The 27,754-nt window shown below is 38.0% G+C and overlaps 1 protein-coding gene across 1 annotated transcript in view; it reads right to left on the bottom strand.

Moving 5' to 3' along the window:
- Window positions 1-2,550: 2,550 nt before the first annotated feature.
- Window positions 2,551-27,754, bottom strand: part of ANKRD50 (ankyrin repeat domain containing 50) — a 32,561-nt gene continuing 7,357 nt past the window's right edge. The window contains exons 2-4 of the mRNA XM_020870225.2: window positions 11,177-11,406; window positions 4,621-8,171; window positions 2,551-3,052 (exon numbers count right to left, since the gene is read on the bottom strand). Coding sequence (XP_020725884.1) covers window positions 4,624-8,171; window positions 11,177-11,406 — 3,778 coding nt within the window. The 3' untranslated portion in view covers window positions 2,551-3,052; window positions 4,621-4,623. The remainder of the gene's footprint in view (window positions 3,053-4,620; window positions 8,172-11,176; window positions 11,407-27,754) is intronic.

The following is a 27,754-nucleotide window of genomic DNA, read 5'->3' as shown; positions in this document are numbered from 1 at the left end:
AAATATATTTATTATGCACTTTCATTTACATATGGATTTCTGCTTAATATAATACAAGGAATAAAATAAAACTTTTACAATGTGAAATTCAATGTACATTTTTAGGCTATTTACATACCCCCAAACCAAGGGAAAAATTCAAAAAGAAAAAGCATTTGTCTGCAACTACATTTGCTGCAAAGTGTAATGGAGGACATTAAAGTAAAACAAGTATTTGCATAGGCAAACAATATTGGAAAAAGTACTTACTCCTGTTTTTTTGAGCAGTGAACTACTTTTGGTGAGGATTCTGGTGGGCATGGGGGGTGAGGGTGAGGGACACAACATAACTGGCTGTATTCTGCAGAACACACTGAGTTCTGCTCCATTTTCCTTCCAAAACCTTTCCTACGCACATGGACATTTTAGTTTTCATTACTTTATTTTTTTTAAAACTCACTTCCTCTGCTATCAACTCATGACTTTTAGGAAAGGAACACAAATGGAGGGGTATAGAGCTGTTTAAAAGCACACAGACCACGGCTGTATTGTGGCAGCAGGCGATTTACAAAATTTAATGTTTAAAAAATAGTTATTTAGGAGTTTTCTATTTATGGGACTATGTTTACTCTCAATGGAGCAGAAGCTATTTTCAGTCATGGTATTAGATAAATCCCCACAGAAACCAATAAGCAAAGCAGGGCTTCTTCGACCCGCGTGTTAGCCTTACCCCAAGTGAAAGCCATTGCTGTTCTATTCCAAAACTTAGTTCATGTAAAAACATCCGGAGGAATATTTACTTCCGAAAAGCGTATTTTTCCAACAGGTTCTCTTCCTACCAACTGTTTCAAGTGAATAGAGTACGGATATGAAAACACTGAGCTCTTCAGAAAACAGAAATCCCTTGTGTCACGAGTCATATCTTTGCCCGCTGGCCACAAGGTGCATTTTTGTAAAAACAATAAAATTAAATAAATACAATTCCAATAATTCAAGGTTTAATAGAAAAACTGGCAGCTTTCAAGATTCTCTTTCTAAAGAAAAATACACCTAATAAGAAATTAGAGCTTTCTCTTCTAAATTACGTAAATGTACTGTATTTGAGATATGAGTAGAGTTGGTTCTAATAATAGGATGTGTTCATAGTTATTAACAGAATCATTAACACTTTTAAGGCTACTTTGCAAGAGTCCTATTAAGTGTATTTAATAAATGTCCCATAGGGACAAAAATTCAACACTTGAAACATTCACATTCGAGTTATAAATATTGCCATGTCACCTTAATATAGATTGAACTTATCTCCTATTCTGATTATGACTTACCGATGATATAAACACCCAAGTTTCGCTGACTTTAAAAAACAGAAGCAAAAACAAAAGCCTTACAGGAAGATCAAGTGAAACATTTATCACAACCAACTACATATTTCTGTTTCTGTGAACAATGCATCATGCATGTGTCCTTCATATATGAAGATGACATTACTGACCTCAGATACTAAGACATTTTCTAAAGATTTTTTTCCAGTAGCTGCAATGGTTTTGTGCTGAATCTCCAAATTCTCTTTCCTATTCCTCTTCATCAACAGCACATGGAAAGAATAGAATTTCTGGGTTTTGTAAGATCCCAGGGCTTTTGTAAAGATCAAACCTGCAACCTTGGTTTCTAAACAAATTTGAACCTCTCCAGACATGCATACACCAATCTAGCTCAACTGGTTTAAGTGTCCATCCAGGAGGTCAAGGCAGTGGGTCACATGCTCATCTGAACAGCTGACTTTGTTTTCCTTGGTTACAGACTTCACCCCTAACCCTGGCATCTATCATTCTAGAAGTGATTGTCCAAAGAGTAAAACAGGAAAGAGTATGTGGACAGAAAAGTGCAAATCCATTACTACTGTTTAGCAAATAGCAATAAAAAAATACATCTGTACTATGGCCGATAGGTTAGTGGTGTCATCTGTGAAGGAAAACACATATTCATCAAGAATATTCATCCAACTAATCATTAAAATTGATCCAATTGATTCTGAGTGGGGGGCTATTTCAGACATGCAGTGATTTACAAAATAGAAAGAACAGAGAGAAGCCGGCATCACAATCTACAGTGGTAAATGTTTTACATAACTGGATGGAAGAAAGAAGGGTAGTCAGTGAATTGTTCAGGGATCAAAAATCTACCCTCAGATAGACAGGTGCATCTCCCTCTATACACATGCCACTGAGGCCTGGCTCTGTCCCTGAGAATTTTCATGCCTCAGGAATGATCATCTGTCTTCTTGGATGTGGAATGACAAGTGAGAGGAAGGTGAAACTGCATCCCAGTGAATGAAACAGAACTTTGTTCTGCCTATAGTCTGTGTATGGGTTTTTTCCTTTTTTTTCCCACACCTTTAGCTGAAGATTAGGAGGATTACACTGAGAAGTCCAAATTTAAACTGCTTAGAGCAGCTCCCTAAAATACTAGACTTTTCGAAAATCTTTCATGAAACTATTTTTTCACCTTGATGTAGCATTAAATAGAAACACATTTTTAACCAATGCTGAAGGTGTAGTGAACATAAAAGAGTTGCATGGTTTATTTTATTGAGTGACATTTTTAAGGATACAGGAAAACAAACTATACATTACAACAAGGTAAGTGTGACTGAAACAGTATGCTTAAGTTTCATTTGCCACAGAAAGAAAAAAATAAATACAAGGAACACTGCCTTTTCATATATATTTGATCATGGCACATGCACACTTATCAAATATTAACTTAAAATACTCAAAATATTTTTCATCTTTTATCAGGGAACTGCAGTATATATCTGCATTTAGAAAAAAAAAAAAGTGCTTACTCTTGGGTAGTGAATACAAAGCACACAAAATGAAATTTTTTAAGCACAGAGGGTTACATTGAGAAGGCAGCCTTACTACTTAGGCACGTGACAGTATTTAAGGTAACTGTACTGCAGGTATCACATTCTTCTTTTTTTTTTCAGCAAATCAACAGGCATTTTATGTTTCCATCCAGTAGCTGAAGAATCACTCCAATCACAATGTCTTCTGTTTCACAGAATAGGAAACTAATACAAAAGTTAAAAAAAAAATTAATTTCTACATTATACTTTTTAAATATAACTACATATAGTTTTCAAACTCTACATAAGAAAGGGTTCGATCCCTAGGTTGGGAAGATCCCCTGGAGAAGGGAAAGGCTACCCACTCCAGTATTCTGGCCTGGAGAATTCCAAGGAGTGTATAGTCCATGGGGTCGCAAAGAGTCAGGCACAACTGAGCGACCTTCACTTTCACTTAAGAATATATATATATATGTGTGTGTGTGTATATATATATATATATATATATACACATACATATTTACTATGTAAAGCACAAAAGGAGACCTATTAGAGATTCACTAAATATAAATTACTTAAATATTCCACAAGTGCTCACCTTAATTCATATGTTTTATTGTAAAATATATACCCACACTTAATATTTACAAAAGATATCATGAGAGTTAGAGGGCTGTACCATCAGAACTAAATATTTTTAAAATAAATCACATTGGAGAATGAATGAACTACTTTCATACAACTTATGTTTGAATGAGATTTCACCAGTCCTCCATATATTCAATTTGAAGGATGTTTATTATTAGAATGTATAGGAAATACTTGTGTATAATTAAACACATGTACAAACATACTTGTGTATAATTTAGCAAAAATGCCTAATGAAATCTTGAATTTATCTCAAATATGAGAAATGTATTTCTGAAAAAGTATCCATAATATAAAACTATAAATCAATTTTCCCATTAACCTCCCCTCTATAATTAGAATAGTATCCACTGTAGTAGAAAGGAGAAAGTTTTTATTTAATAAATATAACTTTGAGGTTTAAAACAATTCTCACACCTAAATATTGGGCCCTGAATACCCTAAATATATCCATTTATCTACTTTTGATATGTGTACATTTCACTTGAAAGATTCTTAAGAGATTTGTCATAACAAAAATTACCTTTTATGATTAAATTTTTTATTTCTTCCAGGGTGAAAAATGGAAGGAAATTAACATTCACTACCTACCTACTGAGCATTACATACACTACTTTATTCAAACCCGAAAGGGAAATAGCCCCACCTCTGTTATCATAAAAGAACTTTTAAGGTGGGGAAAATGATTGTATAGGAAGGAATCTTTAATCTGAGATCCATAAATAGCATATTCATTCATTCACTCATACAAAACATTTTTACCCGAGAAACTACATGGGTCCAAGCAGTATTCCAAGTACACGGAATACAGTGGTAAACAAGAGAGATTAAAAATGCCTACCCTCACAAGGCTGACATTTCAGATGAGAGGGGACAAATAATAAACACAATAAAGTATATAAACCATGTTAAGAAATAAGTACCATGGCTAGTGTGAAGCAGAAAAGGGGGAAAGGAAGTGGTGGAGGTGGGGGAATTCAAATTCCAAAGGGTAACGAGGGGAGGGTCTTGCTGAGAAGAGGACACAGATAGTGATGAGGTGAAGGAACAGGCCATGTGGATTAGGGAAAAGAGCATTCTAAGGGAACAATATATGGAGGGAACCATACTTTGGATGTTTATTCTTTATGTTGATGAAATGTTACCTTTTATAATGGTGTTTCCTTTTTATAGTTGAAGCTAGGGTCAGAACCCTCAATCTGAAGCTTCAGAGCTTGTTTAAGGCTTAATTCCGTCTCCGAGGAAGGGTATCCTTCTAACACTTCCTGATGCCCTCTGTCTTGTATTGTCCGTGGGACTGAAACCCTACCGAGAAAAACCTGGTTGCTCTGCAGATGATAATTTGGATTTGTCATTATTCCGTTTCTCTTCTTCTGTTCCCCACTTTGTTGGTGAATAAGGAACTGCTGCTGAGATCGGCCTATTTCTGGCTGAGCTGAAGGAATCATGATTTTACACTGTGAATCTGCTGGCATCTGCTTAGATGGTGCACTGGTCCCAGATTTGGCTGTGGGTCCTCTTTTATCAAACTGTGTCATTTCATATTCTAAGACCTTCGGCTGTGAAGAATTATTTTGTTTAGCTTTTTTCCCAGCTGACCCAGATTTGTTGGAATTTTCTGATTTCCCCCCTTTATTCGTCTTCGTTGACTTCAAGCTGGGCTTGACTTGACTCCACTCAAACTCACTACTCGGTGAATGATGGCTCTGGCCCAAGGACTGTGTTGTGGAAGATGGGGAGACAATCGACTGGCGACTTCTACTGCGTGGCAACGAGTGCTGCTGAATTTGTTCTGTAAATGACAAGCTGTGGAAGCTGTCAATTGGCACTGTTTGAGCCGTTGCTGTAGATGAAGTAGTTCTCAAAGATGAATTTTTTGAGCTTTTCAAGGAATTATTTGACAATGATGACTTTTGCCGATCAACTGTTGAATCAGGCGATTCTGAAGGAGAACTGAATGCATGAGCTGGCCCATTTGGTAAACTGCGCAACGAAGGCTGCACTTCCCCGCCACCAGTGCTGCCTGAGCTGTTTGATTTAATTGTTAGGGACTGCATCTTCGAAGACACTGACTGTAGAGGTTTTTGCTCCATCGTGTGAACAGGAGATGGAGAACAGCCATTCAAACTGGATGCACCATATTTTTCTAATAATTTAATTATCTGAGAGTGTCCATTTTTGGCTGCAACTCGCATAGCAGTGCGTCCAAATTGATCAGCATGGTTTGGATCGGCACCATGCTCTAATAAAACCTGCACAACGTCAATGTGTCCTTCCTGGGCCGCAATGCAGAGCGCGGTGGCGCCCTGATTACATGTGTGGTCCACCACGGCGCCATGCTCAATGAGAAGCTGCACCACTTTTACGTGGCCCTGCCAGGCTGCAGACTGCAGTGCGGAGCGCTTCTCATTGTCAGCAGCATTGACATCAGCATGGTAGGTGATCAGAACCTGCACCATCTCCAAGTGGCCTTGCCAGCACGAGACATGAAGTGCTGTCCTGCCTTCAGCATCACTTGCTTCCACGTTTGCACCATTTTCCAAAAAATACTCAGCCATTGTAAGCTGATTTTCTAAGGCCAAAATATAAAGTGTCGGCCTGCCATCAGCATCTTTGTAGTTAACATCAGCTCCGTGGCTAAAAAGCAATTCAACAATGTCCCGGTGTCCTTCTAACGCAGCAACCCGCAGAGCATTTCTTCCATCATAACCTCTCTGATCAATGTTGGATTTATTCTCCAGTAATATTTGAACACAGTCATAATGACCCTCTTGTGACGCTAATATGAAAGGTATCCGCCCATCGTTGTCGATCTCATTTGTTCTAGCACCTTGTTCAATAAGTGCTTCACATATTAATCTGTGGCCTTCAAAAGCTGCCATGTGCAAAGGTGTCCATCCAGCATCATCTCTGTGATTTTCATCTAAGCCCCGGTCCAACAGAGTACGGACTACTTCAACGTTTCCCTGGGCTGAAGCTATGCTAAGCACTGTTCTCCCTTCACTGTCAATGCTGTCCACAGCAGCACCCCAAAACAAAAGCGTGTTTACAACTGAGGCATGACCCATAGAAGCAGCAGCTAGGAGGGGTGTACGCCCATTGTTATCCGTGTGGTCGACATCAGCTCCCCCCTCTAGAAGCAAGTCAACCACATCGACATGTCCTTCATAGGCAGCCACCAGGAGGGGCGTCATGCCATCTTTATCGCAGTGATCCACTTCAGCACCTCGATCAATCAGAAGGCTAACGACCGATGCATGTCCTTTACTTGCAGGAACACAAAGTGCAGCCACAGAGAGTGCAGTCCTGCCGTCAACATCCTCATGATTCACTTCCGCTCCGTGATCCAGCAGGTGTTCCACGATCTCTCTATGTCCCATATAGGCAGCCGCAATCAAAGCAGTTCGGCCTTCGTTGTCAGCTTTGTTGACTTCAGCACCATGCTGGAGCAAGTTCAGCACAATATCCTCATGTCCTCCCCAGGCTGCTGCTCTCAGAGCTGTTCGGCTGTCGGCATCTGCACAGTCCACTTTTACGCCAGCATAAAGCAGTGCAGACACAACCTCAGTGTGACCACCCCAAGCCGCGGATCTCAATGCTGTCCAGCCATCCTGATCGGTGTGATTAATATTTGCTCCACAACCAATCAGACAATTAACCACCTTGGTATGTCCTTGTCGAGCAGCCAGGGTGAGTGGCGTGTGTCCGTGAGCATCTTCTATTTCCAAGTCTGCTCCCCTAGAGACCAGTAAATTCACCACATCAAGGTTGCCACTGTAAGCCGCATTAGCCAGTAATGTTCTCCCATTAGAATCACACTGATTTACTGAAGCTCCATTGTCTAGTAATGTCCGAATGGAATCCTCTCTTTCTAAGGCCTGCCGAACGATGCATGATGTGCGATCATCTTCGCTGTTGACATGAGCGCCAGCTTTCACCAACAGCTGCAGCACTTCTTGTTCCTTGGGTATTAAAGTAGACAGGGAGTCTCTGACAGGTGTGCCATTCCATATCATCCACAGAGCCAACTCAGCTGTCTCTAACTGTAAGTTCGAATTAATTAAGTGCAGCGCAAATTCTTGTGCTTCCAATGGTGTTAAATTCTTGGCTTGACAGGTATAACTCATAGCCAACATTCGGTGTCCTTCTGCTGCATTGCATAAATACTTTTGAGTGCAGTGTTTCACATCCAGGAGCCACTCTGCAAAACTGTAGTGAAATAGTATTTTAGTATCTCCAAGTCCATCAACAAGAAGTTTGGAGAGGACATCTAACTTGCGTTGAAAATCTTCCAAGGTTAATGACATATTTTTTGTCCATACTGCATGATATAATTCTGTTATGGTCAGAGGCCGGCAGGCTGCAAGAATCACATTCAAGATAGGCTGAACCTTTGCAAACTGTTTTCTTACAAAAAGTCTTTGACACAGCCAGAGATACAGACCATTTAGAGTTCCTGGTATGTCACGAATCTCTCTCAACATAATAAAATTTTCTACAACTCCATCGAGAACTCGTTCTAGATAAAGAAAGCATCCGCTGCTTTTAATGTGCAGTTGATTTAACATCTCTGCAGTTTCTTTTGTGAGGTGTTGTCGCAAAGCTTCTTCTTGATCTAAACGATGAAGGATGTACTGCTGAACATCCTTAACGATATATGCCTTCCGAAGATCATCTAAACTTATTTTTCGAAAACCTAAGGACAAAAAAGTAGGTGTCAATTGAAAATGATTATCAAAGTTGCCATATTTCAAAGAGAATGTGTTCAACATGTGATAAATTAATAATCAAATAAATTAATAGTAAGTCAATTAATACTAATAAACAAGTCAATGAATACCTAGAAATATAATAATCAGATTTGGTTTTTTTTTTCCTTCTGGGAAAACACGCTAATGGCAGATAAATGATTTCATTTTACTATCTACAAAGGGAACTATTTATTTGTTTAGTGGTTCAGTGTTCCTCTCAACTTCAACTAAACTCATCATTATAGCATTAGACGTCTTTAGCTATATCCAAACACTTTTGGAAGTTTTTTTGATCCCTCTCAAATGATTAGGAAAGAAAGTTGCAGAAGACATAAATAAGATTTGTTTTTATATGCTGATCTTTTCCATATGAAAAATTTACATATTTCTATCCACATAGCCGAATGTGCACTAGTCTTAGTTATGGAATTGAATATTTGCATACAACTAGAATAGCACTTGTCACCACCTTTAAATTACATTATTTTACATGTTACCAAATTTAAATAATTAAATCTTAGATTGTCAAAAACAGTTCCAATCTGAAGATACAACTTGGTTAAACCACATTAACAAAACTTCAGCACTGTAAAAATAAAGCAGCTTAATAAAATTCAAACCAACCTAAAAACATACTAGTTAACAGCTATTCAAAACTCACTTTAAGTTCTTTAAAAGGAATCATAATCTCATTTTTGGAAGGGAGATGATATCTTGTTTTATAGATATGGATTTACTAGACAATTGTGTAATTCACCTTCCAGAAGAAAAAACTGCTGAGTGAATGAACTCTTTCTTAAGAGGAATAAATCTAGAAATGCAGCAAAGATCAGTGATTGTCAATTAATCCTGAGTAAAATACTCTCACTCAATTGAATAAAACAAATATGAATACACATACAAACACACACACACACACACACACACACACACATATATATAAAACCTACTATATTCCAGGTACTATGTGAAGAAATGAGACTTGGATTTTGTGATCAGAAGTCAGTGAGAACCAAGACAATAATGTGAGCAGATTTGTATTCTGAAAGACTATTCTAGCATCACTAAAGACAAATAGCTAGAGTGAGTCAACACTTGGGGCAAAACTTTTTACAGAGTCTGTATTAAAGTCTACATAAGAATCACTAAAAGCTGCAGATAAATAAAAGTTGGATTTGGGAATCAGTCAGAGGGAACATCAAGCACAAGCCCCTACAGCAGAAAAAACAGATCTGAAAATAGCGAACGTTAACTGACAAACAGAGAGAACGGGAAATTTCATGTTTTCCTGGCAGGAATATAAATTATTTCAAGCACACTAGACAGCAGTTTGTCAAAATTAAAGCTCAAAATGTACACACTCTATTCCCTAGTAATTCTACATATATTTTTATAGTATAAACTTATAGCGTGTATGCAAGAAGGTGTGTTTAAGCACATTCACGAAGCATTTCTTATAATAATGAAAAACTGAAATAATGTCCATAAATAGGATAATGGAAAAACTAGAGATTTATTCATGGGAAGGAATAATATACAGCAGTTAAAAGCAATGAACTGGGTTTAAAAGTAGTAATAGAAACAAGGCTCGAAAACATTGTTTTTGATATATTGTTTTTTGATTTTTTTTATATGGTGAAATGATAACAATAGTAGTGATACATTTATGAAGCACTTATTATGTACTTAGGCATTGTTCTAAGTGCTTTACGTGTAACTTGACATTTAGACTCACACACAAAAATACCCTATGGGGAAAGTAATAGAAACATGTAATAACCATCAATGCATAGATGAGGGCACTGAGGCACAGACTGTATTAGAAGCTGCATAAGGTCACACAGCCAGTGAATGGGAAGAGCTAGGATGGTGCATGCAGTGTTTCACTTATGTGAAATACAAAAATAGACAGAATGAAAAATATGAGATAAAAGGACAAAAATAAACTAATAACACTGGTGGTCTCAAATGAAGAAGGGAAAGAAATGGGATGACATAGACCAAAAGGGGCTTCAACTTTACCTGTACCTGACATACTAAGAGATATCTAAGTTCATCCTATACATTCCCTGACTTTTATCAACTCAATTTCCAATAACAACAAAACAGAATAGCATAATGGAAACCACATCAAAAGGTATTACTAGCAAGGCAATCAAAAAGAGAGGGAATAAATCTGGTTAAAGGAAGCCATTTTAGCAAATTAGTAAGATTTCACCCTTATGTAAGATGTACAGAACTATTTTAAAGTGATATAGCTAATTAACCAATAACTTAATTATTATCTTCCCAATTACACTCTAAATCCTGTGAGTGGTCCTTGTTTCATGCTCCTTTTCATTCCCACAGCACAAAAAAAAAGTATTTTGCATAATTTAATAGGAGTAAACACTTTACTGTGGTAGTTAAAAAAAAGAAAAAAAAAGGTAAAGTCAGGAAACAAGAAAAGAAAAAAAAACCTGATCATGTACTTTTAAACATTACATAGATTGCTTTCTCACACATTGGAAAAGGGTTTAAAAAAATAAAGGATCTACTTTAAGAGGTATCCTAAAAGGCTCTCCTCTAAAACCAGGAAAAACATCGTAGACAAACTGCCATTGATTTTTAAGGAGGCATATTCCATACTCTCAGGATGCTCGGTCTAGTTAGAAGAAATATAAGTCGATTAGGAAACATCAGCATAAAATATGTAGCCCTCACCTTTGCTAAGGAAGTTATTAGATAAAGAATCTTGAAAAAAGAAAGTTACTATTAAATTAACTTAAAATATTTTATGGCCTGTTTTTAATACCACTTTAAAAAGTTGAAAATCACTAACAGAACAGAACAACAGAGAACAGCAGAAGCAAGGATCAAATTTTCAACTGAGTACTCTCCTCTGAGAAAGAAATACAAGTCTTAAGTTCATCAATGAAAAACATTTGCAGATGGTAGGAATTACACTTACCAGTAAACATTTTAGTAACAGCTTTGCTCTGTTTTCGGGCAGAACAGAGAAGCAATAGCCACGGTGGAAAGAACTCGTGGTGACCAGCCAAAAGCTCTGCCACAGTCCCAGATAAGCTGGTGGACATCTGTTCACCCTCAGTAACGTTACACCCTTCGTCCACAGAATCCACGAGAAGATAGAGGCTTTGCTGCGGCGGCTTCATCCCCAAAAGAGGGAGCAGGACACACCTGTAAACCACATCCATACAAACACTTTCAGACTTATTGGCTATATTAAGATTTATTATCTGAACACTAGAACTACAGGTTATAAATATTGTTTGAAGAAAGATGAAGTTTTAGAATAAAAATACCGTACAAGTTTCAATTCCATACCTTAATAAGAATACTGGTCCTAAATAGTTCACTTTTTCAAAATCAACAATTTCCACAATAAAGTGTATGAGGGTGTGGGTGAATTAGTGATTCAGTGTAGTCTTGCCTGGAAAATTCCATGGATGGAGGAGCCCGGTAGGCTGCAGTCCATGGTGTCGCAAAGAGTCAGACACGACTGAGGGACTTCACTTTCTTTCCCTTTATAGTTCCTTTTGGAGAAAGAAATGGCACCCCACTCCAGTACTTTTGCCTGGAGAATCCCATGGATGGAGGGGCCTGGTGGGCGACAGTCCATGGCGTTGCACAGAGTCGGACACGACTGAGCAACTAACACACACACACTTCAGGAAGGCAGTAGGAACTTGAGAACACAAAACTTCAATATTCCTTTTCTGATTTTTTATCAATAATAAAAGCTTGAAATGTTTATAACAAAGCTAAAATGTAAAGAAAAAAAACTGGGATCACTGCCATAATATAAAAAAAAAATCAAAGTTTCTTTATAGAAGATTTTATCATCATGTCTCTCAGAAACAGGCTGCACTTGATCTAGTTTGTCACACACAAATCTTATTTGAAAAGACTTTTCAAAGATAGACTGCAGCCTGGGTCCCATTTGATGTATGCTCAAACTTCAATGTAAAGAATAAATTATTAGGTTTAATCCCACAGCAGAACACATCTCCTACTCAGACTGTTTATACTGAAGATGGATGCAACTTTTTCCTAACTAAAATAATACTCATTCATTTTCAAGAAATATGTATAGGAGCATTCCATTTGCTCCATGAAGTACTAAAAGATACAATGGTGAAGAGGACAAACTCCATCAAACTCCATATGAACACCAGAAATTTACAGATGACCCTTTCTACAACTCTCTTCTTAATCTTTCAATCCCAGTAGCAACCAAGATCCAATTTATCACTAAGTCTTGTCAATATTTATTTATAAAAATATCTCAATCCCACCTTGGTCTGTATTATCACTGTATTCCAAAAACTACTGTCACGTCTTTCACCCGGGAACCATAACAACGTACGTCTTCACCCACTCCCTCCAGAGTTCCTACGGTGGCAGAGTAAACCTTTCACAAGGTTGCTCCAGCCACGCTAGCTTTCTTTTGCAGACCCCTTCTCCCTACTGTTTTTGAGATATATTTGTATACATCTTGTGACAGCTCTTAACAATAAGAGAACTTCTTTCCTTTGCAGGCTAGTGTATCCAGTGTTTAGGTTTCTAAGAAATCTCCTTATGAATCAAGAGTTATGGGCATGAACAACTTTTTTGTGCTTTCGTAACTCTCTCCAGCCAAATAAGATGAGAAGCTGTGGGGATGTACATAAGGCAGCCTTTCTCATCACAACCGCCTCCTCACAATCCTCAAATGTCTAATTCTCACATACAGCTCATCTGTGTGACTCATTCTTCCCTGCCCTCTTTATTCTTCCTTTCTGCTTAACTGGGTCCAGGGACACTTCCAGTCTAAGTCTCCTGTCTCCATAGTTCCAAATGAGAGCCTTTGTGTTCGTGATAATGTTATGGTATGCATATAAAAATGTTCTGTCAGTTTTGTCTGCACCTCCATTTGACATTAACTTCTATGTTTATCTTGAGGTTGGGGTTTACAGGTCTCTTATAGTTTTACTTTCTTGCCATTTGACTGTTTCCCAGGACTCACTCAGTCATGTTAAAACCATAAGTCAATCTAGGGCCTTAAAAATGTTGAGCAATTTTTCCTAGCCTTGCCCTCACCCCTAAACTCAAAGCTGCCATCTCCTTGTGGATGTCCTACAGGCATCTCAGATTTAATATGTTTTAAAAAGTATTCTCTTTCAATTTACTCCCTAACTAAGTTCCTCCCCACTCATCTCTCCATGTCAATTAGTGGTATCCCATCCCCCCTAGTTTCTTAAAATCCTAGGGCTCATTCCTGAGATCTCCCTTTTGTTCCAGCCACACTGCTATCCTTTCAGTTCTAACACCAAGCTTTCCTCCAGTCAGGGTCTATGTACTTGGTACTCCCTCTGATTAGAAAGCTCCCCCAGGCAGAACTGCTCTTCCTTCAGGTTTCAACACAAAGTTTATTCCTGAAGAGGCTTTCCCTGATCTCCTGCTGCTGCTGCTAAGTCACTGCAGCCGTGTCCGACTCTGTGCGACCCCACAGACAGCAGCCCACCAGGCTCCTCTGTCCCTGGGATTCTCCAGGCAAGAACACTGGAGTGGGTTGCCATTTCCCTCTCCATTTCCCTGATCACCATATCTTAAATAGTCTTCGTCATGTACTGCCATCGCCCTAACACCTGATCCTGTTTTCCATGCATTGTTGATCATATTCTCAAAGGAACTTACTGCATTCCTTGTGTACTGGTTTCACTGTAAGGCTGGAGCGAAGCTCCTCCACTTCCATGCTGCCCCCCACCGGACAACGCCTCTCCTGTGCTGCCAGAGGCCCAGCATTCAAAACCATTATTAGCACATCATCAACACTCAATAAAGTCTGCTTCATGAGTGAATGACAATTAATAGGAAAACTGTTACTTCAAAACACTAGATAGAAATTTTACGAGACTCAGAATTCCCATCTTCAGTTTCCTTTCATTTATTTCAACAAAGCACCATATGGGGATACCTACACCACGAAGTTAGACACAGATCCACCTTTTCTACCAGGTTACGTTTTATCATCTTCTAAAACGACAGTCCATCAAAGTATGTACACACAAAGCCCAGAGTACTTTAGATAGTCTAAAACAGATCTTCCTCTGTTTATGAATATATATGTGTATACTTATAATCTTCAAAATGAGATAATGTAATAGTACTAAGTTGTCACATTCAGATAAAGAATACCACCATCTTTAAAAGCACCAGCAGGCGACAGGGTTTTTACTTTGTATATGTATGTTATTAAATGTCCCATATTTCTTAGCTACATTTTTAAAATTTGGAAATTAAGTATAATATTCTTAACATTGCTGAGTTTAATTTATAGTTCTTGAGCAGCTTTCCCACTTGCAATTCTATCTTGAGTGTAAGCACTGGCAGCACCACGCTTCTGTAGCTGGCCTTCTCGTTTCCAGCTCAAAAGGCAGCTGAAAGACCATCAGGGCGATTCTGAAATGAAATTCACTCTTTTTTAGTTTTTAACACAGTGAATTTACCTACTGCCCCTTTCTCAGGAGGCTAACTAACTTTAAAAAGCTGTTACAAGTATTAAGGAATATACTAATAGACACCACATATACAATAGTTTCTTAAGGTTTTCACTGTTGAACGTGGGGTTTCATCTCCTTCTCTGGCTTGCTCTCTCAGGTGTAGACAAATACTTACACCTTCCAGTCTTACACTAAAGGTCTTTCTTCCACCCTTACAACCAAGTAAGCCCGAGAAGCTGCAAGTTCAAGACTTTTCTTAAACCCATGAGAGCTTAGGTCAGAGGGCAACCAACTAGCCCCAAACTGAAGGTGACACAGGCTCTGTAGGCAGGTATAGGAGATACATCTGCTTACCTGGGCAGATGCTCCTAGACACTGGAAAGCAGCCTGAATTAAAAGTAGGCAAAAGACCTGAACTGACAGCTCACCAAAGAAGCTATACAGTGGCAAGTAAGCATATGAAAAGAAGTCCAACATCATGTCATCAAGGAACTGCAAATTAAAATGAAAAGCACTGCTACATATATTTTAGAATGGCCAAAATCCAAACACTGACAACAGCAAATACTGGCAAGGATGTGGAGCAACAGGAACTCTCATTCATTGCTGGTGGGAATGCAAAATGGTACAGCAAGTCTGCAAGACAGTGGCAGTTTCATAGAAAACTAAATATACTCTCATACAAACCAGCAATTGTGTCCCCTGGTATTTACCCAAATGAACTGAAAATTTATGTCCATGTAAACCCCTGCACACAGATGTATATTACAGCTTTATTCCTAATTGCCAAAATTTGGAAGCAACCAAGATGTCCTTCTGTGAATGTTAATAATCAGTTAACAAATATCTGTTAATAAACATCCAGAACATGAAATATCATCAGCTCCGAAAAGGAAACGAGCTATCAGGACATGATGAGGCAAAAAGATAAGACGCTGAGAGATGAACTCCCCAGGTCAGTAGGTGCCCAACATGCTGCTGGAGACGAGTGGAGAACTAACTCCAGAGAACGAAGAGACGGAGCCAGAGCACAAACAGCACCCAGTGTGGATGGGACTGGTGATAGAAGCAAGGTCCGATGCTGTAAAGAGCAGTGTTGCATAGGAACCTGGAATGTTAGGTCCATGAATCAAGGCAAACTGGAAGTGGTCAAGATGGCAAGAGTAAACGTCAACATTTTAGAAATCAGCAAACTAAAATGGACTGGAATGGGTGTATTTAACTCAGATGACCATCCTATCTACTACTGTGGGCAAGAATCCCTCAGAAGAAACACAGTAGCCATCACAGACAACAAAAGTGTCAAAAATGCAGTACTTGGAGGTAGTTTCAAAAATGACAGAATGATCTCTATTCATTTCCAAGGCAAACCATTCAATATCACAGTAATCCAAGTCTATGCCCCGACCAGTAACACTGAAGAAGCTCAAGTTGAATGGTTCTATGAAGACCTACAAGACCTTTTAGAACTAACACCCCAAAAAGATGTCCCTTTAATTAGAGGGGACTGGAATACAAAAGCAGGAAGTCAAGAAACACCTGGAGTAAAAGGCAAATTTGGCCTTGGAGTACAGAATGAAGCAGGGCAAATGGTAATAGAGTTTTGCCAAGAGAACGCACTGGTCACAGCAAACACCCTCTTCCAACAACACAAGAGAAGACTCTACACATGGACATCACCAGATGGTCAACACTGAAATCAGATTGATTGTATTCTTTGCAGCCAAAGATGGAGAAGCTCTATACAGCCAGCAAAAACAAGATCGGGAGCTAAATGTGGCTCAGATCATGAGCTCCTTATTGCCAAATTCAGAATTAAATTAAAGAAAGTAGGGGAAACCACTAGACCATTCAAGTATGACCTAAATCAAATCCCTTACAATTATACAGGGGAAGTGACAAATAGATTTAAGGGGCTACATCTGACAGACAGAGTGCCTGATGAACTATGGACGAAGGTTTGTACAGTAGACAGGGATCAAGACCATCCCCATGGAAAAGAAATGCAAAAAAGCAAAATGGCTGTCTCAGGAGGCCTTACAAATAGCTGGGGAAGGAAGAGAAGTGAAAAGCAAAGGAGAAAAGGAAAGATATACCCATTTGAATGCAGAGTTCCAAAGAATAGCAAGGAGAGATAAGAGAGCCTTCTTCAGTGATCAGTGCAAAGAAATAGAGGAAAACAATAGAATGGGAAAGACTAGAGATCTCTTCAAGAAAATTAGAGATACCAAGGGAACATTTCATGGAAAGATGGGCTCAATAAAGGACAGAAATGGTATGGACTTAACAGAAGCAGAAGATATTAAGAAGAGGTGGCAAGAATACACAGAACTGTACAAAAAAGACCTTCATGACCCAGATCATCACAATGGTGTGATCACTCACCTAGAGCCAGACATCCTGGAATGTGAAGTCAAGTGGGTCTTAGGAAGCATCACTACGAACAAAGCTAGTGGAGGTGATAGAATTCCAGTTGAGCTATTTCAAATCCTAAAAGATGATGCTGTGAAAGTGCTGCACTCAATATGCCAGCAATTTTGGAAAACTCAGCAGTGGCCACAGGACTGGCAAAGGTCAGTTTTCATTCCAATCCCTAAGAAAGGCAATGCCAAAGAATGCTCAAACTACTGCAAAACTGCACTCATCTCACACCCTAGTAAAGTAATGCTCAAAATTCTCCAAGCCAGGCTTCAGCAATACTTGAACTGAGAACTTCCAGATGTTCAAGCTGGTTTTAGAAAAGGCAGAGGAACCAGAGATCAAATTGACCACATCTGCTGGATCATCAAAAAAGCAAAAGAGTTCCAGAAAAACATCTATTTCTCCTTTATTGATTATACCAAAGCCTTTGACTGTGTGGATCACAATAAACTGTGGATAATTCTGAGAGATGGAATACCAGACCACCTGACCTGCCTCTTGAGAAACCTATATGCAGGTCATGAAGCAACAGTTAGAACTGGACATGGAACAACAGACTGGTTCCAAATAGGAAAAGGAGTACATACATTGTCACCCTGCTTATTTAACTTATATGCAGAGTACATCATGAGAAACGCTGGGCTGGAGGAAGCACAAGCTGGAATCAACATTGCCGGGAGAAATATCAATAACCTCAGATATGCAGATGACACCACCCTTATGGCAGAATGTGAAGAACTGAAGTGCCTCTTCATGAAAGTGAAAGAGGAGAATGAAAAAGTTGACTTAAAGCTCAACATTCAGAAAAGTAAGATCATGGCATCCGGTCCCATCACTTCATGGCAAATAGATGGGGAAACAGTGAGAGACTTTTATGTTTTGGAGGGCTCCAAAATCACTGCAGATGGTGACTGCAACCTTGAAATTAAAAGACTCTTACTCATTGGAAGAAAAGCTATGACCAACCTAGATAGCATATTAAAATGCAGAGACATTACTTTGCCAAGAAAGGTCCATCTAGTCAAGCCTATGGTTTTTCCAGGAGTCAAGTATGGATGTGAGAGTTGGACTATAAAGAAAGCTGAGTGCTGAAGAACTGATGCTTTTGAACTGTGGTGTTGGAGAAGACTATTGAGAGTCCCTTTGGCTGCAAGGAGATCCAACTAGTCCATCCTAAAGGAGATCAGTCCTGGGTGTTCATTGGAAGGACTGATGTTGAAGCTGAAACTCCAATACTTTGGCCACCTGATGCAGGAATGTGACTCTTTGGAAAAGACCCTGATGCTGGGAAAGACTGACGGCGGGAGGAGAAGGGGACGAAAGAGGATAAGATGGTTGGATGGCATCACCGACTTGATGGACGTGGGTTTGGGTGGACTCCGAGAGTTGGTAATGGACAGGGAGGCCTGGCGTGCTGCGATTGATGGGGTTGCAAAGAGTCGGACACAACTGAGCGACTGAACTGAACTGAATCTAAAAATTTATTAGAGTGAAAAAAGTCAATATGATTTCTATCAAACATTCTGGAAATGGCAAAACTGGAAAAAGAACGCTCACAGGGTGGCAAAGTTCAGGGAGGCAGTGATGAGTAGACAGAGCACAGAGGATTTTTAGAGCAGTGAAATATCGTGTAGTTTTACCATATAGAACTATACTGTAATGGTATATACATGTCATTATACATTTCTTAAAACCAACTGGATATACAATACCAAGAGTGAACCCTAATGTCAACTATGGACTTTAGATGATAATGATATGTCAATGCAGATTCATCAATTATAACAAACACACCACTGTGATGCAGGATGTTCATAGTGGAGGAGACTGTGTGTGTGGAGGTATGGGGATAAACAGAAACTCTCTGCACTTTCCACATAAGAAGAAAGCAGTGAACCTAAAAATGCTCTAAAAAATGAAGTTTACAAGTTAAAAAAAAAAAGTATGGTATTTGCAGAATACCATAATGACACATTAAATCTAAAAACAAACCACTGTAAATATAGGAAGCTGATTTTTCGCAGTGTTGCAAAGATAATTGAGAAAGAAAGTTTTTTCCAACCTAAAAAATTATACACAGTATTACTAGATTACCTATTTTGAATTCTGAAGTCTAAGATCTTACTACTAGGCTTTTCTCGCGATCCCATGGCTAAGCATCCTCCTGCCAATGCAGGGGACACCAGTCTGAGCCCTGGTCCAAGAAGATCCCACATGCCACAAGGCAACGAGGCCTGTGCACCACAACGACTGGGCCCGTGCTCTAGAGCCCTCAGGCCACAAGGACTGAAGCCCACTCACCCTAGAGCCTCTGCTCCACAACGGAAGCCACCACAAAGAGAAGCTGAAACACTGCAACCAGGAGCAGCCCCCACTCGCTGCAAAGAGAGAAAGCCCCCATGCAACAACGAAGACCCAACATAGCCAAATCTCTAAAAAATTAAATAAATAAAATTTTAGTACTACCTGGTGAAATCTGTCATCAAAATATTATACATTTTAAGTTTACCAAGAAGGTTAATCCTATATACCTAGCACCTTTCCAAAATCATCTGGAAGTACAATACCGACATACCAGCCTGTCATTTTATTAATGAAATATTAAATTCTTTCAAAAGGCTATGCTTTAAAATAAACGCTTTAAAAACATGAGAAATAGAAAAACTAAATCACTAATAATTCTTACTTAATATATCTTGTCTTAGGAAAACAGACCCAGGTTCTTTTCTTTTTCTCCAGTTTCATTAAGATATATACTTGACATACTACATTTTTAAGTTTAAGGACTATAACACATGTATGTACATACTGCAAAATGTTACCACAGTAAGATTAGTTAACACCCATTATCTCACAGTTATAATGTTTTTTGCTTATGATGAGAACTTTAAGATCTATTCTCCTAGCATCTTTCAAATATACATTATTGCCAACTATAGTCACCCTGCTGCACGTACACTCCCAGGACCTATTTATCTTATAACTGGAAGTCTGTACCTTCTGACCACTTTCATCTAATGCCCCCAACTTCTAACCCCTGCTTCTGGGAACTACAAATCTAATCATTTGTATTTCAATGAGTTTGGTTTTTAGATTCTGAATATAAGTGAAAACATACAATATTTGTCTTCCTATGTCTGAGTTATTTCATTCGGCATAATGCCTCATGATCCATTCATGTTGCCACAAATGTTTCTTATGGCTGAATTGTGTGTGTGTGTGTGTGTGTGTGTGTGTGTGTGACAACTTCTTTATCCATTTATCTAAAGCGATGCACACTTAGGTTGTTTCCCTATCTCCTTTTAGAAATGAAATTACCCTCCAATAAATCATGTGAAAATGTGGAATAGGGTATAACTGATACCTCAAACCAGTCAGGGATCACATATTATATAGTTATTAAAAAATCTAACGAGTATAATTGATAAATTAAATCAGGGCAGGACTTCAGCCAAAATATAGGGTGAAATTTCTCTCTAGACATTGACCAGGATATTGTTGGGACTTCATGAACTGTTTCTCCATTAACTAAAATACAGCAGGGAATTATGAAATATTAAAAGAAGAAGAAAAAAGGAAAATACCAGAGTCAAAAATAAAATAAACATTTCAAAGTATCAGAAACAGAAAAGAAGCAAAATGCTATAAGCCTAAATGAGCCTAAAACTTCATTCAGCCTGTCAAACAAGTCTGCAATGGCAGCCCGGAGATTAGATGGTGGAAGTGAAAACTGTGACAAGTTCTGCTGCCTCTACTAATAGAACTCAGACTGTTTGAAACTAGGGGCTGGAAGAGGGGCTCTCCCTATGAATAATGAAAGAAGGAAACAAAAAGCACAGACTACCGCCTAGGGCTACGGCTTTTAAGAAGCAGCAGGGAGGGCAAAAAATCAGCCTCCATGGAGACAGGAACTGAACCTAAAAAGATCATGGGTCAGTGGCTAAATCTACAAAATCACTTGTACGGACTTGGAGTAGGAGCTTCATATCTCAATTATTGACCATCATCCTAGACTGTACTGATGGTAGGGAGTCGTGGGGGCGATCAGCAATTAGAGCAAGAACAGAGGTAGAAATGGTGATTCAAAAAGGAGAGTGAAAAAATTATGAAATTCTTAGCGCTTTGAAAGAAAGCAGCAAATGGAACAATCAGAATATGGGTTCATGTCCAAATGAAAGTAACTTATAAAACTGCCAAAGAATTTAAAGAAAACCAATCTGTGATGTTCAGACAAATAAAAGATTATTTTACTTATTTTAAAAAGAAGTTACTTAACAAGCAAAGGCACAAATCAAGTAAAACGGGAGAGAACCAGAGAAATTTTCCTCATAGGGACTTTCACTGCCAGATAAAATGCAGTAGGTGGCAGCAGCCCAAAATTCCCACTGCAACAGCTAGAAAATAATGTTATCCATTACAAAATTTACATTTTTAAAGACATGAGAAGGTTGTTGAAGCAAGACAGCAAAATGAATTAGAACTCCAGAGGACAGGAATTCATCCAAAAGGAACAAAACAAAAAGAAACCACCTGCTGATTTCTTCTAAGGGGTCATTTGCTGATTTGAGGCATGTAGTGATTTTAGGTATGGATTAAGAATCAGACTTGGGCTACTGCCAAAGAAATAAAATCACCCCAACTTTTACAGGTCAGACATTTCTCTTTCAGAGAGCAGAGTTAAATCTGAAGTGTCCCTAACAACAGGCTGATTTTCTCCAAGGTATCTCTGCTAAATTCTGGGTTGTACTTTAAAAGTTGGGGAACTAGGATGACTGTGTCTAAAAGTCCCCCACAGTCTGTATGCTAAAGACAAAATTCTATCAAAGGGAGGAAACTTGCTTTAAACACAAAAGCCACCCTCTTCAAGACATTTGTTAGAATTTGAAGGTATAAAGAGCAGGAAGTCAAAAAACTAAATGAATACTTCTTCGAGAAGAAGTGAATTATCAACAGTCCTTTTGGAGCTCTCAATCAGAAGCTGAGAAGGTCCACACCAAAATGAAAGAAAGAAACTAGCAGTCTCAGTAAGACTTCAAAGGAGCCCCAGCCCAGCTCAAGCTCTACTTAGAGCAGCTCCTCACTCTCTCTGCCCAAATGAGAAAAAAGAAAACCTCCTCCAATGAAAGATATTGTCTGGAACTCGACAGCATTTGACACACTGTCTGACATACAATCAAAAATTATCAGACAGAAAGAGGGCAGAAATATGTGACTGGTAATTTAGAGGGAAAAGAAACAATAAATACAGATTCCAATCTAGATACTATTGTTAGCATAGACTAAACTAACCATAATTAAAATGTTAAAGAAAACAGATTGGGGAAAAAATGGATAAAAGATGAAGAATTTCAGCCAAAAAAACTCAGAATCTATAAAAACAAAGAATTAAAATTCCACTTTAGAACTAAAAAACTATGTATTTGATGTTAGAAATTCTTTGGGTATATTCAACACCATCCTGATAACAATGGAAGATGAGATTAACAAATTCAAAATAAAGGCCAAAAGAAAATACCCAAACATGAGAAAAGAAGGCTAGAACAGAGTAGTGTGGAAAATACATGACGAATGCATTCGAAAGATACAACTTACACACAATTGTGGTCTGCAAAGAAAAAGAATCAGCTCGAAGTAAACAGATGAAACTTTTCTAAAACTAATGAAAAAAATTAATCCACAGATTTAGGAAACACAGTAAATCCAAAAACAGGAAAACTACCAAGAAACCACACTTACACAAGACAAAGTCAAACTACCAAAAAACAAAGAAAAAACCACAAATACAGGAAATCTTAAAAGGAAACCAAAACAAAGAGAGAGAAGGCATTATCAAAGGAGCAAAAACATGTCTTCAAGAAACCTTCCAACAGAAATGAAGATGTATAAGACATGCCAAAGGTATTTTTAAAATGCTGAAGGAAATGCGCCCATGTGCGTGCACACACACATACACACACACAACACACACACCTTCTACACCTCTAACTCTGTACCGATTGGAAATATATTTCAAAAGTGAAAGTGATTAGAGAATAACAATGAGTGGACTGCACAAGACTGCTTTGTGACAATGTCAATATATAAAAATCACTTGAATCCCTACATGCTAACGTTTTAAAAAACACATAAAATAGTATTTACAAATAATATAATTTATAATAGTATCAAAAAAAAATCAAATACTTGAAAAATCCAATCCAAGATGTACTGGCCTATATAGTGGAAACTATAATACACTGCTGAGGAAAACTGGAAAAAAAAAAAAAAAAGAAAAAAACAATCTAAATAAGTTGAGATGTACCATATCCATGGATTAGGGGGTTCACCATTGCAAACAGGTCAATTTCCACAAATTAATCTAAAATTCAATGCAATCCTAATAAAAATCTCAGTCAGAATATTTGTGCACTCAATCTCTCATGTGGCCCTCACCATACCCTCAAAAGAGAGTGAGAGTGAAAAAACAAATACTGTGTTATGTGTTAGTGTTTTTTTTTTTTAATTGACCTTGCAGGGTCCTACACCACACTTGGAGAAGCACTAAACCATCCATGCCCCACTTGCCTAGAGGACTATTTTACACTTTCCTCTTCTCAAAGTCCATTCCCAACTACTGACCTTGCTTCTTAGATAAAAAATTATTTAAACACTTCTCACTACCTCCACCACTTCACCAAAGTCCAAGTACTGTCTCTCAACCTTAACTGCTGCACTAGCCACAAACTGGTTTCCTTGCTGGCATGTTTACCACCCCAGTTCTTAGCACAGTAGCTAGCGTGACCCTTTAAAACCGTACGTCATATGATGCTTTACTACTCTGTTTCAAAGACTTAATGTCTTCTCATCTCCTCAAAGTAAAAGTGAATACCCTTATCATGGCCTCCAAGTCCATATATTCTGTCCTAACTACATCTCTACTTGTCTCTTAGTTTCCCTTTGTTTTTCTTGGATAATTCTAAGCCAGTTCCCACCACAGGACTCTGCACTTGGAATTTCCTCAGTCTGAATACTTCCTACAGAATATTCTAACTTTCCCTATATAAATAGCAACTCTTTGGCCCCCAACCTACTCAGCACATCACTCCTATCATCCTTACTCTGTTTTGATTTTTCACATACCACCTATTATCTAGTGATATGCTATATATTATACACGGTCTTCTTAACTTTTCACTTTTCTACCAACTACCCACCCCAACCAACCCTCAAAATATAAACTCAATAAATACAAATGATACTTGCAACATTTTAACTAATATAACCCAGTATTAAGAACGCACCTGGTACATTCCTGCTATCTAATACATATTTGATAAAACAACAAAAGAATGACTAAACCAAAGTTGAATAGAGAACTCAGAAATACACGCATGTGTGTTTATGTCTATGTGATCTGACTGCAGTAGTATTAAAATCAACAGTGAAAGATGAGCTGTTCAACAAGTACTACTAGAGCAATCAAGTAGAAAGTGAGTTTTTAAATTTTAAGACCCCAAAAGGCCAAACTATAAAGGAAATCATAAAAAGACTGATATTATATTCATTTTGTACATTTCAAAACAAAAATTGCACAAGCAGAATGACAAGGCACAGGATCAAGGATATTTAAAATAATAAGATACCATTTCACATTCACCTTCTAAAACAGAAAGAACTCTGACAATACGGCAAGTGTTGGAGATCTAGTAGAGTAATGGAAACTCAAATTACAGACTCTCAGAAGAGTATAAACTGAAGAAATTTTAAAGAGTAGTTGGTACTGTCTCCGAATTGAAGATGGATATACACACCTTAAGATCCAAAATTTCAGTTAAAACTTGAGTATTTAATTCAACTTGGAATCACCCTTCATTTCTTTATTCTTAATATATGCACACTAGATATCCGAGAATGTTCTTAACTGTTTTGTAAAGTTAAAAAGTTGAATACATCTTAAATGAGTATCAACATGACAATAAATGAATTATAGTATAAAGAATGAAATTATATACTGGATAGTGGGTTTGCCAGGTGGTGCTAGTGGTAAAGAACCTGCCTGCCAACTCAGGAGACCTGAAAGACACAGGTTCGACCCCTGGGGGGGAAAGATGCCCTGCAGGAGGGCACAGCAGCCCACTCCAGTGTTCTCGCCTGGAGAGTCGCATGGACAGAGGAGCCTGCTGGGCTATGAAGAGCCGGACAAGACTGAAGTGACGGGGCACGCATGCATGCACACTGTATAGTAAGTGAACCATGTAGATCCACATGCAACAACACGGCTAAACAAACAAACAACAATATTACAAAGAAAATACTGCAGGATAGTACTAGCAACACAGTACTATTTATACAGAACAATGTTTTTCAAAGTGTACTATGGGATCCCTAGAAGTCCCTAATCAGGGTTACAATAAAACTAAGATGTTATCTGCCTTTTTCACTCTTGTTCTTTCTCAAGGATAAATGGACTTTTCCAGAGTCTGCATGCAGAAACGTAAGCATGATAGTCCAGCTATCTTTTATTAAGACTAATATTAAAAAGATTTGCAAAACAATGTAAAACAATGCTGCTATGTGTTTTTTTTCCCTTTTGTCTTGGGCAATTCAGGTATTCTTTCATTAAAATATTATGTTAATGTATAAGATTTATTACTATTAAATATGTTAATATATATTAAGTATTAGTTTAAATTTCAAATAAACAAATATTGATACCCAGACATAACCCACATAAACAAATTCTTTGTGGTACTCAATAATTTTTAAGGGTATAAAGGGGACCTAGAATAAAAAAGTTTGAGAATTGCTGATGTGGAATTAAAAATGTACAGAACTAAAGCATGTAACAAGTATGTATAAATACATATGTATCTCCCCATGTATATAAACTAGTCAAACTACATATGCATAACAAGTAAATTCACAGATGGGACACCTAGGGGGTCACCTAGATCAGAATTAGAATGGGATACCTTGGTGGCTTCAAATGTGGATTTTTTTTTTTAAAGAAACAGAAAACTCAGATTTAGAGTAAATGTGGCAAAATGAGTAGGTGCATCCATGTTTGTCTTTCTAGTTTATTAATTTTCCTGTATAACTGAAGCTTTGGGGATGGAAGAAATCTATCATTCCGTCTATAATTTATTTTCTACAATTTCTTCCCCTTTAGTGCCATTATTGTTTACCTTACAATTCCTGTGAAGTCCACCATTTTGCAAGTTGCTTCTCTCTCTAAGGTAGCAACTTAACAAACATATTAACTGAGATTTAAACTGCAAAGGTTTTTTCTCCTTTCTAAGTGAATATGAATTTTAAATGATAATGTCTGAAAGAATGATAAGAGTTTCAAGATGAAACTATGGATTTGTAGAAGAGAGGCAAGAGGTGACATGTGACTCACATACATAACATAAATCTGATGTTGTTAGTAAGTTTCCATTTGATAAAAATTAATTTCAACATGAATTGTAAGACACTAATAAAGTCATCAAAATGCTGATTTTAAATACTTTTCATCTACAATTATTTTATCTATATGTATAGATTATTCCACAGGAAAACAGAGTATTTCCAAGCTGAATATGTTTAGAGAAAATTATCAATGTGACAAAATTATTAATGCAAGAAGTAATGAGTCTCTGCTATATTCTAAGCCCTAGAGATATAAAGGCACAAGACAGACAAGTACTTTGCCTATTCCAGAGGCTAGCTAGAAAGTCAAAGTATGCACAAAATAATTCCCAGTCATGACAGACACTGAAAATTAAGACAAAAAGAAAGCAAAGTGGGATGATGCGATTTAAGAAAATGATTGCCTAGGGAGACTCAATGGACAAAGGCAGCTCTCCAAGGAAGAAACATTAAAGCTGGTACACCTAAGTGATATCAGAGCAGGGAGCTGTACAGATACCTGTTGGCCAGAACGTGACCTATTATAGAACAATAATAAGGACAACGGCGATGAGGAATAAGGAACAAGGCTGAGAACAGTACAGGTCAAAGTCAATGGCTAGGCAAGGGCCAGACCATGTAAAGCTTAGAATTTATTATGAAGGTGATGAGAAGCTATCTGCAGGTTTTAAGTAGAGAAGTAACAAGATCTGATACCCTTAACTAATCTGTGAAGATAAAAGGGATAACAACAGCAACAAGAACCCAGTTAGGGCATCACTGCAAGGGATATGGGAGTAGCAGCAATGGAGATGAAGGAAAATTGAGGTATTTATCTTGGAAAGAGAACAAAAGTAGCTGACAGAATCAGGGAAGGGGAGGAGTGAAACAGGGGGATCAATGAGGACTCTCAGATTTTTTATGAAAATTAATGATTTCCTATTTGAAATATCATTTCCTTAATTTTTGGATTGTTAGTTTTTTCCACAAGACTGGTATACCACAACCACCTCAAAACTCAGGAGCTTAAAATAACAATCATTTATACTTTGTCCTGTGTCTGTGCATTTGTTGTATTCCAGACTTAAGAGTCAAGCTTTGAGTTGGGTCAGGATTGCACCACATCCCCCTCATCCTCTTGGGACCAACTACCTGGCCAGAACATATCCTTCTCAAAGTGATGAGCCTCAAAGAGGAGAAGCCCAGTCACTCGTGTGCCTGCCGAGTCTCTGTCTGGATCACGTCTACTAACA

The sequence above is a fragment of the Odocoileus virginianus genome, chromosome 12 (genome assembly GCF_023699985.2).
Source record: "Odocoileus virginianus isolate 20LAN1187 ecotype Illinois chromosome 12, Ovbor_1.2, whole genome shotgun sequence".
Lineage (NCBI taxonomy): Eukaryota > Metazoa > Chordata > Mammalia > Artiodactyla > Cervidae > Odocoileus > Odocoileus virginianus.
Note: the sequence above shows the minus strand (reverse complement) of the source record. Positions and strands in the feature narration are given on the sequence as shown.